Source organism: Peromyscus leucopus, chromosome 6 (assembly GCF_004664715.2).
Source record: "Peromyscus leucopus breed LL Stock chromosome 6, UCI_PerLeu_2.1, whole genome shotgun sequence".
NCBI lineage: Eukaryota > Metazoa > Chordata > Mammalia > Rodentia > Cricetidae > Peromyscus > Peromyscus leucopus.
The window spans coordinates 74,350,448-74,368,523 of NC_051068.1; the positions used below are offsets into that span (position 1 = coordinate 74,350,448).

The window sequence follows — 18,076 nt, forward strand, 5'->3', positions numbered from 1 at the left end:
GCGTCCTTTGGGTATATGCTCAAGAGTGGTATAGGGGGATCTTAAAGAAGATTGACTCACATCTTCCTGAAGAACTACCACGCTGATTTCCATAGTAGCTATACACGTTCGCATTCCCACCAGCAATGGAAGAGTGTTCCTGTCACTCTACATCCCCGCCAGCATGAGCTGTCACTTGTTTGATCTCAGCCACTCCAACAGGTGTAAGATGAAATCTCAGTACCTTTGATTTGCATTTCCCTGATGGCTAAGGATGTTAAACATTTAAGTGTTTCTCAGACATTTGAGTTTTCTCTATTGAAAACTGTGTTTAGATCTGTATCCCATTTTCTAACTGGGTTGTTTTCTTGATGTCTAGTTTCTTGAGTTCTTTATTTATTTTGGATATTAGCCCTCTGTTGGATGTGGGGTTGGTAAAAAATTCTGGAGGTTGCCTCTTTATCTGAAGGGCAGTGTCTTTCGCCATGCAGTAGCTTCTGTTTGACAAGGTCGCATTTATGAACTGTTGATCATCTTAGTGCCTGTGCTAATGGTGTTCTGTTCAAAATTCTTTTCCTGTGTCAATGAGTTGAAGGATATTCTCCCCTTTCTCTTCTATCAGGTTCAGGGTGTCTGGTTTTATATTGAGATCTTAGAGTTAAGTTTCATACAGGTGATAAGTATGGATCTATTTGGATTCTTCTATATGTAGACATCTAGTTGACCAGCATCATTTGTTGAAGATGCTTTCTTTTTTCTAGTGTATGTTTCTGGCTTATAGAAAATCAAGTGTCCATAGGTGTGTGGATTTGTCTGGGTCTTCAATTAGATTTAATGGTTCACTGTGTCTGTTTGTGCCAATACCATGTTGGTTTTATCACTATAGCTTTGTAGTGCAACTTGAAATCAAGGATAGTGATACTTCCTGTTGTTTTTAATTATTTGGGGGTTGTTTTTAGCTATCTTTGTTGGTTCCTATATGAAGCTGAACACTGGTCTTTCAATTTCTGTGAAAAGTTGTATTGGGGATTGTATTGAATCTGTGAATTGCTTTCAATAGGAGGCCATTTTTACAATATTAATCTTGCCGATCCATGAGCATGGGGAATCTTTCCATCTGACTTGAAGTTTTTAATCATACAAGTCTTTTACTTGCTTAATTAGCATTACCCCAAGATATTTTATATTACTTAAGGCTATTTTAAAAGGTGTTCTTTCCTTGATTTCTTTCGCAGTCTGTCATTTGTACATAGAAGAGCTACTGTTTTTAATAAAAAAAAAAAATCATTGTTTTCTAAAACAAAAATTTGGCAGTGGCATCACTTTACATTCTTAGAAGTCTTTTCAGCACCAAGCTCAAAGGATTCTTGTGATCTGCTGCTCTAAGTATGTTCCCCAGTCACATCATAAAGCCTCTGAAAACTCTACTCTGTGCCCATTAGAGTGAGATACAATGGTAATGACAACTTCTGTCTATTTCCTGGGGCTCCACAATGAAGCACAATAAATCACTCCAGTCATTCTCTCATAGCTTGCTGGCCCGAGCTTTAAACTCCAGGCACCAACAATAGGAGGGCTGGTTCCTTCTGAAGGCTCTGGGGGATACTTTTTTCTAAGTGTCTAGAAGCAAGTATTAGCATTACTCCATCCTTTGCCTTTTTCACATAGTACATTCCTTGTCAATTTCTCTGTGTCTCCCCTTGTAAGGATTAGAGGCTACCCTCATCTTGAATGACTTCATAGTCACAGATCGTTTTACAAGTAAGGTCACATTTACAGGTTCTATTAGATAGGAATTTTGGAAGACAAACTCAGTATGGACTTCCCTCTCATCCTTATCTTAAGATATAAATTCCCGGGGCTGGAGAGGTGGCTCAGAGTACCAGCTGCTCTTCCAGAGGACCTAGGTAGGTTCAATTCCAAACATCCACATGGCAGCTCACAACTGTCTATAGCTCCATTTCCAGGGGATCCAGCACCCTCACACACACGTAGGCAAAAACACCTATGCACATAAAATAAAATTTAAAAATATATATATAGCCGGGCGGTGGTGGCACACGCCTTTAATCCCAGCACTTGGGAGGCAGAGCCAGGCGGATCTCTGTGAGTTCAAGGCCAGCCTGGGCTACCAAGTGAGTTCCAAGAAAGGCGCAAAGCTATACAGAGAAACCCTGTCTCGAAAAACCAATATATATATATATATATATATATATATATATATATATATATATATAAATTCCCCACAAAGAAAACCCCAGATCCAGAGGTATCTAAGTCAATCTATTTTTCTAGATATCCCTGCCTCCCCAAATTCCTACCAGGTAGACACACACACACACACACACACACACACACACACACACACACACACACCAGATCCCTCCCACTATTATTCAGACTGCCAGCAAGACATATGAAATGGTTTTTAATGAAAAAGCTATTTTATTCCCCAAAGTACAAACAGCATTAAGAACTTCTTATACACAGACTCAACAAGCTATACTGGCTTAAGGAGGCTGGTCTAGATATTCTATCATCCCTTTCAGCCCCAAAGTCCATGGAACTTCATTTAGAAGACACCGATATACATGATTATCTTAAATGGAAAAGCTCTAATACAAATAATTTGCCATAAATAGATATTCCTGAAATGTCTATTTCAGCTCAAGGGAAACAAATACAAAATAAAAAAATATGCTTTTGCTCCTTGCTACAATTTAAAGGCTCAATTCTGAAGAACAGATTTTTTTAAACTAAATCTGTCCAGTCCGAAGGATGGGAGTCAGAACACACAGCCATGTTGGATTTCCTCAGCCAAAGATGACAGTTGTACCCCAAGATCTACAACTTGATCTTTTTTGGTACTTTTAAGATGCCAACTCCACTCTATCTTAGTTAACATGCTCCTTAAATTTTAAGGGGAAGCAGGAAAAGACACAGCTTTTCAGTTCTAAGTCAGTGTTAAAATCATCTTCTTCCTGTTTTTTCGTTTCCTCTTCTTCTCTTCCAAGTGACTAGTAGCTTCAGCAAAGAACATAACTTCACTCTTTGCTTCACACTCTCTCTTGAGATAATCGAGACCTGCCATATTAAAGCCAATGACATCCTAGAGAAGAACACAAGAAAGTAAATGCAATTCTTTGCTGTTCAATCATTGCAGCAGCCTCTGAGTATGTATTGTCACATTTCTTTCCCTTGCTAAGGACTTTCGTTGGTGGTGTTTTAAAAATTCTGTTTGTAATAATGCCAACAGAAAGTTTATCCTAAGTACAGGTTTATGTCTGTCTGGTATTGTGACAGACAGGGCCCAACATATGGTACCTTTAGGGCAGATGTATGTAACACTTACCTGGACTTGCCTGACTTTTGAAATAGTTGTTTCCTTTAGTTTCTCTATCACAGGCACAAGCATCTGGTTGCTGGTGATCTGGCCAAAGTGAATCCTAAAAGAAAAAAGTCACACTGCAAGGAGGGGATCTAGCCCTATCAGTCCTCTCCCACCCCACCCCACCCCAGAAATAGTAAACAGATGACAAGATACAGATCCAATGCACCAACAAAAACAAGTACAAAAATCACCTAAGTTTCCCACCATTCAGTTTGATAATTTGAAAAATACTATACTAAATCTGATGACACAGTCACATCTTTTCGCAGAAATCTACCACATGACCAGAGAGATCATGACAACGGTAATGTCTAGAGCTAGAATCTAATCTACTAAAAACCGCTACCTAACATAGGGACTGGGGAGAGGGCTCAGTTGAGTACGGAGCTTGCCATACAAGCACAAGGACCTGAGTTCTATCCTCAGCACCCATGGAAAAAGCTGAGCAGGGTAGAGCAGAACTGTAATCCAGGCACTTAGGTAAGACTGTCACTAATTTGGCCAGCCCAGGCCACAGAGTGAGTCCAAGGTCAGCATGGGCTAGAATGAAATCTTGTCTCAACACACTCGAATAATGACAGCTATGGTGGCATATACCTGCATTCCAAGCCTTCAGAACACAGAGGCAGGCAAGTCTGAGGCCAGCCTTGTCTACATACATGTTACATGGCAGGCAGGGAAATATAGTGAGATCTTGTCTGAAAACGAGCAAAATCAGGCCAATTCATCAAATGCTTAATTATTTCTACATCTCCTCCATTTCCATTTGTGCCTGTAGACACCTAGAGAAATTACCTGACTATTCTTTAGAATGCTATGAGCAGAAAGCGTGTCAGCTTAAGCTCAACAGTTTAAAAGCAAAGTACATGGAGCAAACCGTCTGGTGAACAACGTACCTAGCATTACCTTCAGACTGCATCCTTAGCTGCAGCTTACAGTCTCAACAAAACACGTGCTTTAATAAACGGGTCATCAGGACCCTTGTTTTAAAGGCAAGAATGACCACCCAAAGGTAAGCGCTATTTTGTAACAGTCTCTGATACTGAAACACAGAATTTTTAGTCCCAAAACAATGCCAGATTCCGCTAGCCCACAGCTGGAGCAGTCTGGCAGAATAGACAGCACTTGTAAAAACATGTTACCTGAGGAGAAAAAAGAGGCACCGGCACAGAAGTTCGATATCGGAGCCCATCTGAATGAATTCATTGAGTAGTTTAAGAATGTCTGGGACGTATGAGAATGGCAGCACAAGCAGAGCCTCTTCTAGTTCACTGAGGAGGAAAAATAGAACATCACATTCCATAACACTGTCAATGACTCTATCATCCCCTTTATTTTTCTTCCTGCTTTTATACAACAAACAGGTTATTTTCCACTAAAAGTTTGACAAAATTAAAAGGCAGGTAAGTATCGGTTCCACCTTGTACTTCCCACTCAGACACTCCCTAACTGTCCTGGTCAGTTAGAGCAGCACTAGGACTTACCTAGACTTGACCCCTTTAAAGGTCTCTAACACATACGCCAAAGGCTGCGAAGGAAGAACAGCAGCATCAGTGAATAGTGAAGCTCGTGTGTACATTCTTTCAGTCCATCCCACTTGAGAAAAGTGGCCTACTATGGCAGGGCTGTGTGCGCTTGCAGTTAGCCAGATTTGGGTAATAATTAAGCTATTTCCTTTATTGACTACGCTTCCTTGTAAGTTGGGCCTGTTTCATATCTAAACAATGAAGATATTCTGAGATTATTGTAATGAATGAGACATCCAAGTAAAATAGCAAATAATTAGCAACTCCTAGATAAACACTCTTCTGATACACCTCCTCCCTTCTTCCTGATGGGTTTTGTCAATTGCTCCTCTAAAGATATGTATCTGCGATCATTTAAATGACAGCTCTTCAGAGGGCTGTGGATTCTGAACATAAGGAAGCGCTCAAGGTGGAAGAGCCAGGCTGCTCTAACCCAGACACTTCCTTGGGAGCTTCACTGGGAGCCCGTTTTCAGGTTCCTCGTGGCTTTGCCCAGCAGGTCGGCACAGAGAGGATAATTGGACCACGGGCCTGAATGCAGGTGTCCGAGATGGTCTGCACTTGGTTGTGCTGGTGGGAGGGGGCGGGGAGAGTTCTTTTGCTCCACTCCTTGGCAGTTCTATAAATACCTTAGGGCAGAAACTGTCAGGGCTTGTTGGAATAGGTTTCAGGCCCTCTCGAGCCCATCCTGTATTTTCTGTTTCTCCCCACACTCTAAATCCTTCTATCTAATATTTCCTTCTACTCTCACTCAAGAAAACTCTGGGAAACTGTGGGGTTGATGGGTAGCTGCCCCGCAAGATGCAAGCTATTCTAGAGGACACCAAGATTCAGGAAAGACTTTTGGAGACAAAGGACTTCCTAGGGCATCTACCCTCAAATCACAATGCCTTCTTATTCCCTTTCTAGTATCTGAAGTTAATCCTTGAACCACCAAAGGAGAAACAGACATCCTACTTACAGAAATATTGCCATGAGCCATCAGGATGGGATTGACAGGAAGAGGAACCTATAAGGAAGTTATTAAATCAAATCATTAAAAATAGGTTTTGATGAAGCTTGTTGCAGATGGGACATTAGTGGTACTTTAAAACTTGATAAAAGATCTTAAAACCAGAAAAGGGGGAAAAAAAATAACACACCTTGCAGTTCTGAATGAATTGATGAATGAGTTTAGGCAGTATATATTATCTAAAAATCTGAAGCTGATAACCTGTTTTGCTAACTCCTGTAGAAACACACATTTATACTAATCACCTTGATCGCTTATTTCCTATCCTTTTCTTCTTTTATATAGAAGCCTCTTGGCTCCACAGTTCCTCTACTTTTAATACTTGAATTACATAACATTTACTGCTTTTTACCACATATCCTTATCTAAGTTAAGCTGGAAATGGCCTCCTTCAGAATTCTTTTTGAAAAGATTCCCCAGTGCATAACTTGATGGACAGCTCACCTCTTTTCCCGCTGCTCTACAAATGGCTCTGTGTTCTTTCATTTTTGCAGTTTCTTCTCGGTACAGCTCGATGGCCTCCATGATCCTCTCAGCCTACACAGATGACAGCAAAGGAAGAGATCATCCCAGCGCACACCCATGAACCCAAGACATAGAAACAGGAAGGCGTGGCTAATGAAAGCCTGAATCAGCTTAATAAAGACATGCCAGTTAGAGTGCAATGCAGCATTTACAGTTGTCAGTATTTTTCTTATTTTCACTTTGTAAGAAAGAGACAAAACAGCAGGGACTCGGAGGAGACCACATTGGGACACAGAGCAGCTCCTGGGAACCCCAAAGGTGCACTTTCAGGAGATGAGCTTCCCTCACAAAGAGCCACACACTGGTCAGATGCAAGACCAAGGGCATCAGACAAAGGTGATGATCAATTCTTCGAGTTCATCAACTTCTGTGCCACACAGGCAGGGCTATGCGGCTGACATAGGGTAACTCTTTTACTAAAATGTCAGAATCCTATTACAAGATGATACAGCACTCTGCCAACTTACTGCTTTGACTGTTTCGATCGTTTTCTTCCCAGTGAAGTAACTGTCACCTTGAGTCTCCCCTGGAACCTACCAGAAATAAGAGATCCTGAATGAACAAGATGGGTATTATTTTATAAAATTACCAGTTAACTATCTCCCACTGAGGACAGGCACACTATTAAATGTTTTATTTGTATCATCATAAGCATTATCCTGCAAATGTTTATAAAGTATCCAACTTCTCAATCTTTTTTATTTAAACTTTTTGTTCTGCTCAATAAATATTATAATTCCTTATAAAGTCATGATTAGAATCCTCATACAAGCTGTTCACAGAACTAACTTTGTAACTGAAAAAAACATCACACAGATTCTCACATTAGCTGGCAGTGCTTCTGGTATCTAGTCTCAATTCCTATCCATTACAAGTTCTTGAAATTATGGAATTCCAGTATCCCCAAAGATTCACTTACTGCTGGCTGGTCTTCTTTGGCCACACTCTCCTCATACTCGGCTTCCCGTTGCTGCCAAGAGACACACACAAGTTATAAGGAGGGGAAAACAGAGACTCTGCAGAGCGAATGAAGCAGTGGAAAGGGCCTCTTTCGAAGCATCATGACGCCAACGGCACCCGTGTCAACCGGGCTTCTGGAATGGTGGCACTGGTCCTGGAAACACCTCTTGTGTGAGTGTGACTACACTGGATAGGAAACTTCAGCAGGGGCAGTCTGTAAGCCATCGCTACCAGATGTGAAAACAAACTTAAAGGTCTTACCATTTCCCTTTCTTCCTCAAGAATAAGAGGCTCTCTCGTTCTCTCCCAGAGTCTCAGCGATTTGTCATGAGATGCTGATACAATGTAGTCTCCACTGGGGCTGACAGCCAAACACCATATTTCCTGGTGGTGCCCCTAGGCAATGAAAAACCAAACCAACCCAAGAAGTATAACTTACTTACTCATCATTTACTACCTGCTTATGCAAGGTAAATATTCTTACAGGAAGTTCTTAAAGCACTGATCAGGCACAATTGGCAAGTTACCTCCAGCGTTTGGATGTGCTCAAATTTGTCTGCATCCCACTGCTTGATCTTGCGATCCTTCCCAGCGGTGAAGAAGAGGTGAGACTTAGGTACAAACCGTAGGTACATCACACTAAGAGTGGAAAGGTAGGTGTCAGGAACTCCAGGTCAATACGCTGGGGCACTCTTAACTAGTTGGGAATGCCTATACTCTAGAACTTTCAATTTATCGCTATCTGAGAACATCAAATAGATCCTTTCAGAAGACGACACTCACCTGTCATCGTGTGCAAAGAGAGACCTGTGGCAGTCCCCAAAGTCCAGGCCCCAGATTTTCACATTTCTATCAGCAGAGCCAGTTGCTATTAGTGCTCCATCCTGTGGCACATAAACAAAATATTACTTAATGTTTGATTAAACTAGACAACTAAAAGCTAACCAGAATAAACTCATTTCTTTAAAAACATTAAAATAGGGCAAAAATTTTTCTTCTTTACCCAAAATACCTGTGCTTGGACCTCTAGAGCTTCTTAAAGCTTAGAAAGTGAAAGCATGGACTATGAACTCTTACCCTTTCATATGAGAATGCCGCAGCATAGTGCTGTGCTTAATGTCAGGTGATCTATTCAGTTAAGTAAGAAAAAGGGGTGGCTCTAATCTCTGGAATGAGATTTGTGCAGAGAGTAGGAAAAGAAAGGAGAAAATGAGGCTGGAAAAGAACCTACTAGGTTTGTGACCTAGCCTTGTATCCCACCCCCCCATCACTATCCTCTCATGCCTAGGTTCAAATAGCTGTGCTAATACAAGGATCTCACAGCCATGGGCTCCATTAGTTCCCTTTGGGGGCAAAGTAGATACTTTTCAAATACTTATTCTCACTTGCCAACATTGGGAAAATGTCATTCCAAAGACCAAGTATTCATACAAAACAGAACACTACAATATTCAAATCCTCACCAGTTTTACCCTATAGCAAAGGGATGCCTCTGTAAAGCCATGTATTTTAGGATGTTCTCCCAATTATGGAATTTAAAGCATCAATCTGCCAGAGCCACACCAGGTAGTTTGAAGGACATAGATAGTATTTATGAAACAATAGCATGTTCATACTATGATAATAACAAAGACCTGTGACTTTTTGGAGGAAGGTGCAATAAACTCAACAGAATGATGCAAGTGCTGTACAATCAAGTAGCACACCACACATTGAGAAAAGTGTCTGGTTTGAAGTAGACAACCCACAAACTTACATGGGAGATGTCCATGCATATAACAGGCAGTTTGTGTCCATACAATGAGAGAAAAAACTAAACATAAAGAAAGAATAGAAATTATTCATGTTTGTCTATAAAATACAATTTGTTACAAATGGAGCCAAATGTAAATTTATAATACTAAACACATTTCTGGACTGCAAGCTAAGAGTGCCTGTGTCTACCATGCAGACCCTACACGTGTTTGCCAAGAACATTAAAGCCCAGTGAAGGAAGCCAGGCTCCCCAAAACCTACACCTCAGAATCTACCTCTGAGACAGTTTTTTTCACAGATTATCCTGAGGCCCAATGCAGTCCTGAGACTTGGGTATAGGGTCCAGTAGCCTCTGTACCTAGCAGTACCTTTAAAGCTATTAGCTATGAGAGGATAGGGCTTTCTGTCTACATATCTTCTGAACACATGAACTAGTGCTTATTTTAAATAAAATTGATGAACTCTGTGACACTATTGGTTTCTCTAGTACACTTAGTGTTCTGATAGACACATTTTTATAAATATATTATTGCTGGATATCGTCCGAATTTGTTCCCCTTACACTGAAAATAGATTCTTTTCTCACATAATATATCTTGATTAGTTTCCCCTCCCTCCAGATCCATTCCCTGCCTGTCTCTAACTAGAAAGAACAGGCTTCTAAGAGATAATAATAAAATTTAAAAAAAAATTGATTAAAACAAAAGCTATCACACTGAATCATTCCAAATTCTTAAGGTCATACAGAAAGGCTATTCCCAGCCAAAACCATTGTACCTTTAAAGTATCAACATAGAAAATCTTCACAGTGCAGTCCAGCAAAGACACAGCCAACAGCTTTTGATTGGGAGAGTAACTGACACACAAGACATCCTCATCTAGTTGCAAGGTTCGAGTCTGCTTCACAGAAAGTCTACCCAGACAGCATCGAGAAAGAAATAATAGATGAGAACTCCACAGACACCCAGTTCCAAACTTGACAGAGACATGCAAATCAACAGTTCTCCACTTCATTCTGAAGCCCACACACAAATGTCCACTCACCTCTTCTGGGTACTATTTTTATCTGTCACCAATTCAAAGTCCCAGAACTTGACAGCTTTATCAGCACCACCTGTCACAAAGCCACGCTGAAAAGTAAATGACCCTACAGTTAAAAGACTGTTTTAGCACAAAAGCTTTGCTAAGTACACATATCAGAATATTTTAAAACTCTTTTTACTTAATGGCAGATGATAAGAATTAAAAAAAAATGTAACTCACCCACCCCTCCACTTCTCATACCCACCCACATACACACTCTACCGGGGCCGCTGCCAGACCTCATTTGAGAATTCCAGCACAGAGTCCTAGGTAACTTCTTGTTATCATGAATAAGAAAAGCCTTTAAGAAATACTATGGAGTTTCCTTTATTTTTATTTATTTAACTTTACCTAGGAGAACAGAAGTCAAACAAATTTGCTACGAAGCAGCAAGATTAGTTTAACAAACATGTATTGAGTAAATAGTCCATTTCCAGGGTTCACCTCAGAAAGGTATGAACTATTCCTGCAATGTCCCTGCTTCAAGAAGCCCTTCGAAATGGTTTTCCAAAACAAGAAAAACCAACTGCAGTCTATTCTGTGCCATCTCAAAGCACACATAGCCACATGTCTATTATACTAAGTGACAATGGCTACTCGAAACTCTGTTTACTTTTTCCAAAAATACATACTTTTAGTGGATAAAGGAGCACTATCATTGAGAATACACAGATAAATGCCAAAGTATGATAAGACAGAAACAAAAACATAAACACCCAACTCAAAATGTCAGAGCAGCAGCTCTATCAGGATCAATGAGTAGTTTTCCAGGTAAAGAAGCACCAGGAACGCAAGCACTTCTTACTAAAGGATTTCTCTAGTCAGCACTGGACTAAAGAGGGGCAGGGAAAATGTACTTCACTCTCTACACTGTAAGAAAACGTTCCCCTCTATAAAGTACCACAAACCACCACTGAAAAATAAGCCATGCTACTGAGAATCAACTGCTGTACTAGACTCAATTTTGCAATGGAAGCTATTCACATTACAAGTGTGTGTGAGAGGACATATTTGTGAAGTCTAAAGATCAGAAACACAGTTTCTTTAATGCAACTGGAAAGAACCTTTCTTAGGCAACTAAACTAGAGAGTGCAGCCAGAGTGCCGAAGCCCAGAGCATTAGAGCCCATTGCTATTACCTGATCTGGAGAAAGAGACATGGACCATAAAGCTCCATCATGGGCAGCTATCGTCTCCAAGAGATTGCCTGAAGCCAGGTCAAAAAGCTGCAGATTTCCCATCTAGGAAAGTGAACAGGGCTATAAAGAACACATCTACAAACTTCAAGATTCATGCCCAGAGTTTAGAAAAGCAACAACAATGTGGGATAACTGCTCAGAAAATGGATCCTGTCTAAATACTGTCTGTATTCCTCATCTGAAGACAGACTGCTGCCCACTGGAACACGCAGTTAACATGCTATAGCTATGCAAAGTACAACCTTGTAGTTTCTTGACTCTGCTGCTTTTACTGGTTCCACAACTTCAAAAGAGAAACACCATGGCTATGGACAAATCTGAGCAATTCAAATGGAAACTTCATTTTAAGGATTTTCCCACACTTTAAGTGGACCACCCAAGACTATAGTGATTGTATACCAAGATTTTTTTTCCATTAGTTTTGGTTTCTTCCTTCTACAATATACTGACATCGAGAACTAGAACTCTACCATGACTCCTGCCTGTATATGCCATGGTGCTGCTCTTTCTAACTTTATGACTGCTACAGAATTCATCTCCAGGAATTTGCTTTTTATAGAATAGAGTTTGCATCACTAGCACCTGAGAGATATCATGAGGATCACAAGAGCTATGCAGTAACTGCCCTGCACTGTCCAGGCCAGGAACTGCACATTAGCCTTACAGCAGTCCTCAGACAACAAACAGCATGTGGACACTTGTTGAAGAATGGATGAAAATGGACAAAACTTTCAATTAGAATGTTATTTCTCCAACAGGACCTGAAACTCTTTCCAACATTTTATACTTCTTGCCAGGCAAGAAACAGCCACTGTGGCATGTTGGTTTCTTAATAAAAAGCATATATATTTGACATGGGATTACAGGAATAAGGATGACACATACTTGAAAAATATTTTCAAAACACCCCACAACTGAATCCAGTCACAGCATTTGGAAACTGAGACAGGAGAATCATAAGTTTGAGGTAGTCTGAGCTACTAAGAAAATCTCTTTTTCAAGACAAACACATGTTCCACAAACCTTATTCCATTTTATTCTCATTACTTGCTTTTGCTGTGATCAGTCTGTTTATTGTGCATTCCAAAGAAAGAAAGGCTAACGGGACTAAAGCAATTTTTCAAAGGCTGCAAAGTTACTAAGTAGCAGAGTATTCAGATGGGGTTTTGCAAGTGTCATCATTACTATACAGCTGAAGCAGCCTTCTCTAAGAGGTTTGAATGACAATCTGAATCCAAATCCACATCTGCTCATGGCTGTCCCAAACTGATGACAGTCTAAGAATGAAGACCTGGTCAGCTTGGCTTTCTATTACCATGTTCTGTCAAGTCTGATAATATATTTTATTATTTATAACTAATAGATCTTACCATCAATTAAACACAATTACATACGTTTATAAGATGCATGTAAGGGTAATCATCAAAATGCTAATGGAAGTTAGCTCAGTATTGACTTTAATGTCCTTCTTTGTAATTTGACAGATGATTTGATTTGTTTTAAACAAGAAAATGAAATTTTAAAAACACCAGAAAAGGTCAATAAACTATTATCTAGCTCTAATATATTCATTACCAACATGCTCTAAAAAAACCCAAATTCTCCAGCATCTTTTGAGACGCTGAGTAGAAAAGCCCCAGCTTTACCTTTGTTCCTATGACCACCTGCCTATCACCAGGAACGAAGAAGGAGCAGAGAGCATATTCACAAGGCATCGTACGGATACACTGCAGGGTAGACCTATAGGAAAGAAGGGACAGGGAATTCATGAGAAAGGAATCTTAGAAGTCAGTGTTTCAATGCCCTGAGCCACACAGAGAGACTGACACAACAGAAGACAAGTCTAAGTCTTGGCTCACGTTCATCTTAGTCAAGGAAAAAAAATATTATGGACCAATTTTGATTTCTTTGGAGAAGAAAGCTGCCATAAAGAGATCATGCTGGTAGTTGTGGTGCATGTCTTTAATCCCAGCTCTAGTGAGTTGGAGGCCAGCCTGGTCTATAGTTAGTTCCAGGGCAGCCAGGACTATACACAAAAATCCTGTCTCAAAAATGAACCAAAAAAAAAAAAAAAAAAAAAGAGACCATACACAAGCAGAGGAAAGCAAAGTGTCACCTGGGATCAACAGGGCCCAGTTTTCAAGGCCTAGGAGAGCAGAGATAGTTTCAGGTTGAAATGGCTTATCTTTACCAATATCTGAAAGTCAATTTTATTATTTTTCTTTTATGTGTATGTGTATTTAGCCGGCATGTATGTCTATGTACCACATACATGTAGTGCCCTCAGATGCCAGAAGAGGGTGTCAGATCTCCTGGAACTGGAGTTACAAATGGTTGTTAGCTGCCGTGTGTGTGTGTGTGTGTGTGTGTGTGTGTGTGTGTGTGTGTGTGTGTGTGTGTATTGGAAATTGAATCCAGGTCCTCTTGAAAAGAAGCCAGTGCTTTTAACTGCTGAGCTCCCACTCCAGCCCACAAATTCATTTAATATGGCTATTAACATTTATTCATTCAGCAAATGTAGACATACACCTCTTAGGAATGTTTTGGTCAATGACAAACCACATACTTGGAAGTCCTGTTAAGACTATAATGGAGTAGAAAATGGCTCAGTGGTTAAGAGCATTTGCTGCTCTTCCAGAGAACCTGGGTTTGATTCCTATCACCCACATGGCAACTTACAACTGTTTGTAATCAAGTACCAGTGGATCCAATGCCCAATGCCCTTTTCTGACCTCCACAGGCACCACGAATGCACATGGTATACAGACAAACACTCATAAAATAAAAATAAATCTTTAAAAAAAAAATTTTCTTTGCCAGTGTAGTGTATTGGGTATACTTACATTTTTTGGTGAAGCTGATGTATGTAAACCCACTGAGATGAAATTTGTATAAAATATAGCACGAGTGATTATGTATAGTATATAACACTGATAATAACTTACTGATTTTTTTTTTTAATTTTATTTTTGGTTTTTCAAGACAAGGTTTCTCTGTGTAATAGCCCTTGCTGTCCTAGAACTCGCTTTGTAGACCAGGCTGATCTCAGGTGATCTTAATGAGATCCACCTTCCTATGCCTCCTGAGTGCTGGGATTAAAAGTGTGCATCACCACGCCTGTCTTGTTAGTGATTTTTATATTTAGTATAGTCTAATTATATAAAAGTTTTCTGTAAAAGAGCATGCTCTCTTATACCTGCCATAGCCTTGCATACTTCCTGGTTACATATAGACAAAGGTAAATTAGCAGAGATTAGCTAAAGCAACATTCTATGAGAGCACACAAAATATTATTCCAGATGGTTCCAGTTTTTCACTAAACTAGGAAGCAGTATCATCAGCTTTAAAGTATTTAAATTATCTGAGGTCTGAGGGAAAAGGAAGGAGGTCAAACAGCCGAGGAAAGGAAAAAAGTTGAAAATTAATATAAGTTTCGGATGGTATTAGACTTGAATAAAAAGGAGTAATGACTGTACGCTCTCTTCTAGCCAAATGTATCCAAAGCTCCAAAGAAGGAAAAGCTTGATTTATTTTACCCTAAATTTTATTTTTTTATTTTCATTTTATTCATGGAGAGGAACAGGCATATATACATATACATATACATATATATACATATATACATATATATACACACATATATATACACATATATATACATACATACACACACACACACACACACACACACATATATATATATATATATGGATGGATGACAACTTGCAAGAGACAGTTCTCACTTTCTACTATGTGGGTTCCAGGTCCTTAGTGGCAAGTAGCTCCACACCAAAATCTGATATAAGCTCTGTAGACTAACACCAAAATGCATCAATTGTATCTTTTGACTGAACTGTATTTAGGTTCTTGAGGATAAGAGCCAATCATCAAGAATACCAAAAACATTTCAAAGAAAAGGCAATTCTACTGGATAGATACAGGAAACATCACTTCACAGACCTGTTCCATATCTTAATGGACTCAGCTGCAGCTGAAAGCACAGCTATATTATCCGAGCTGAAGGACAAAGTGCGCACATCACTGCGATGGCCTCCAATAGTGATCCTGCTTGTCCTGACGGGCTGAGGGGTCGGCAAGGATGCATTGAGAGAATATAATTCCACCAGGTTGTTCTGCAGCAGGAAGACTGCCTTTAACTCTCCTTGAGGTAAATGAATCAGGTCAAAGGATCTGCATGGGAAAGTCATCACAAACATTCCAGCTACTGTCTTGACTCATGAAGTCAACACTGACTCATGAGGTCAATATTTTTCTAAGAAAAGCCTAGTGATGTCAATCTATAGTTTAACCATGCATATAGAATTTTAGATATATTGTGTGGGTATTGAGCAGCAGTTGAACACAGGCTTAAAAGATTTTTATTACTTTTATTTGAGTGTGTATGTGTGTATGTATACAGGTATATGGACCATAACTTGATTGTGGGGGTCAAAGGACAACTTGAAGGAATCATCAGTTCTCTCTTTCTACAATATGAGTCCCAGGGACCTGCTGTGGGATGTTCTGTATGTCCTGTGGGAGCCCTTCTTGGGTTCTTTGTGGCGTTACCCAGCAGGTCCGCATAGAGGATGATTAGGACCATGGGCCTGAGTGCAAGTGTTTGAGATGGTCTGCACTTGGCTGTGCTGGGGGATGGTCTGTATGTCAAGTTGTTCTGATTGATCAATAAATAAAACCTGATCGGCTGTGGCTAGGCAGGATGTATAGGCGGGACTAACAGAGAGGAGAAATAAAAGAACAGGAAAGCGGAAGGCTGGCGCGGAGAGACACTGCAGCCGCCGCCATGACCAGCAGCATGTGAAGATGCCGGTAAGCCACCAGTCACGTGGCAAGGTATAGATTTATGGAAATGGATTAATTTAAGATAAAAGAACAGTTAGCAAGAAGCCTGCTGAGGCCATACAGTTTGTAAGCAATATAAGTCTCTGTGTTTACTTGGTTGGGTCTGAGCGGCTGTGGGACTGGCGGGTGACAGAGATTTGTCCTGACTGTGGGCCAGGCAGGAAAACTCTAGCTACAGGGACCAAAGAGCGCTGCTAGGCATGGCAGCAAGCAGGTTTCTTTACATCTGTTGAACCATCTCAGAAACTATAAGCATAGGTTTTTAAAGTAAAAAAAGCAATAAATAAATAAAATCTGGTCTCAGCTCTTAGTTTTGACACATTTTGTTTCTGTGTTGTGTTGTAGTGTGTGTAAGATTTAAAATACTTTCTGAACAAAGAATAAACATTTTTTTCTTAATTGGCAGACTGAAAGAACCAATAAAAAAGGGGGGGGCATGTGGGCTTGTGAGTGTGACATGATCACCACCTTCAAATATAATTCACACCCATTGTTGGCAAATACCATGACAGTGCCAGGGACAAGTGGTAGCTTATTACTCTATAATACTTAAGACAGTAAATCTTCCTTACTTGATCTTGGAAGAAGTCTTGATATTGGCCACCCGATGGATCTCATCCTGCAGTGTCATTGAGACACTAGTTTCAGGGTCTTCCTCCCCACTGGCAGAGTTCAATCTACGAAGGGAAACACACCTAAACTATCACCTATCAATTTTCCAGGAGCATCCTCACTCTTACCAATCTACACTCGCATTCTGGGACAAACAAGTGGATAATTCTGGGGGAGTGGCCTGGCCACCAGGGCCGCCTCAAGAACTGAGCAGACTACAGTGTACTAATCACCCTTAATAAACAGACTGGGAATGCAACAGGCCCATGACATTTCCTGCAATTATTTGTCACCCAAGTCACTGCACTGAAGTGTTCCTGGTGGACTTCTCTAGCTAACTCTAGAACTTCCTCAACAAGTCTCTAGCCTGCAATTAGTTCGACTTTGTCATATGAGCTAAAACACATTAAAAAACATTTGCTATCAGATGATTTTAAAAATCACTTTTAAATTTGATAAATCACCCATTAAAGAATTTTTTCTTTCTTTTTTGTCCTGGTATGTTTGAGTGTGCAGAGGCCAGACACCCATGTAGGATGTCTGTCTTCCTCAACTGTGCTCCACTTTAAGACAGTATCTTTTAGAGAACCTTGAGTCCTCTGGTTCTTGCTGGGAGCTGCTAGTAGCAATGGCTTTACCAGAGGCCACAAGAAAATACAGCAGATGACAACTGATATTCAACAAGTTGACCTATCATATGAATAATTCTGATGGGAGCCCCACTTGGCAAAGACCATGGGGGTCACTGACTCTGAATCCGTTTGTTTCTATCTGTAATTTTCCTCATGTGCCACTTCATTTCTTTGCTAAAAACTGCTCTGGGTGTCTTCCCACTGCTTGTGTGTTTATCTCATGTATATATTCCATCTATTAGGCACGCATACAGCTGTGGATGGTCAGGAAGATGATTTCTGCTTAAGCTGTATGATTCTGATGAATAGAAATAATACTAGGATATTTTTCTTTATTCAGGTTGACATTGGAAAGTCACAAACAGCCTTTTACACATTTAGCTAGACCTCAGAACAAATTTAAAACAGTCTAGCTCCCCCTGCAGATAAAATATACAAGGAAAAGTTCCCAGGTGTTTATTGCTGAATCAAGGTCAGACTTGAAGCAACTTTGTTAACTGACTTTCTGCACGTACTCCTAACCACTCAAGGTTCAGCCAA

At 40.2% G+C, this 18,076-nt stretch overlaps 2 protein-coding genes across 3 annotated transcripts in view; one reads left to right on the plus strand and one right to left on the minus strand.

The window, feature by feature from the left end:
• Spag17 (sperm associated antigen 17) overlaps positions 1-6,580 on the plus strand; it is a 244,861-nt gene extending 238,281 nt beyond the window's left edge. The window contains 1 exon segment of the mRNA XM_037206932.1: positions 6,403-6,580. The gene's annotated coding sequence lies outside the window, so the exon portion shown is untranslated.
• The window catches only part of Wdr3 (WD repeat domain 3), a 28,024-nt gene continuing 12,338 nt past the window's right edge, over positions 2,391-18,076 (minus strand). For both annotated transcript variants that reach the window (XM_028877284.2, XM_028877285.1), the window contains exons 10-27: positions 16,865-16,969; positions 15,390-15,620; positions 13,076-13,169; positions 11,370-11,471; positions 10,193-10,278; positions 9,926-10,061; positions 9,150-9,206; positions 8,177-8,277; positions 7,921-8,032; positions 7,655-7,789; positions 7,353-7,403; positions 6,901-6,966; positions 6,353-6,445; positions 5,858-5,905; positions 4,855-4,898; positions 4,513-4,641; positions 3,332-3,425; positions 2,391-3,088 (exon numbers count right to left, since the gene is read on the minus strand). In XM_028877284.2, the coding sequence (XP_028733117.1) occupies positions 2,933-3,088; positions 3,332-3,425; positions 4,513-4,641; positions 4,855-4,898; positions 5,858-5,905; positions 6,353-6,445; positions 6,901-6,966; positions 7,353-7,403; positions 7,655-7,789; positions 7,921-8,032; positions 8,177-8,277; positions 9,150-9,206; positions 9,926-10,061; positions 10,193-10,278; positions 11,370-11,471; positions 13,076-13,169; positions 15,390-15,620; positions 16,865-16,969 (1,840 nt within the window). In that variant the 3' untranslated portion in view covers positions 2,391-2,932. The remainder of the gene's footprint in view (positions 3,089-3,331; positions 3,426-4,512; positions 4,642-4,854; positions 4,899-5,857; positions 5,906-6,352; positions 6,446-6,900; positions 6,967-7,352; positions 7,404-7,654; positions 7,790-7,920; positions 8,033-8,176; positions 8,278-9,149; positions 9,207-9,925; positions 10,062-10,192; positions 10,279-11,369; positions 11,472-13,075; positions 13,170-15,389; positions 15,621-16,864; positions 16,970-18,076) is intronic.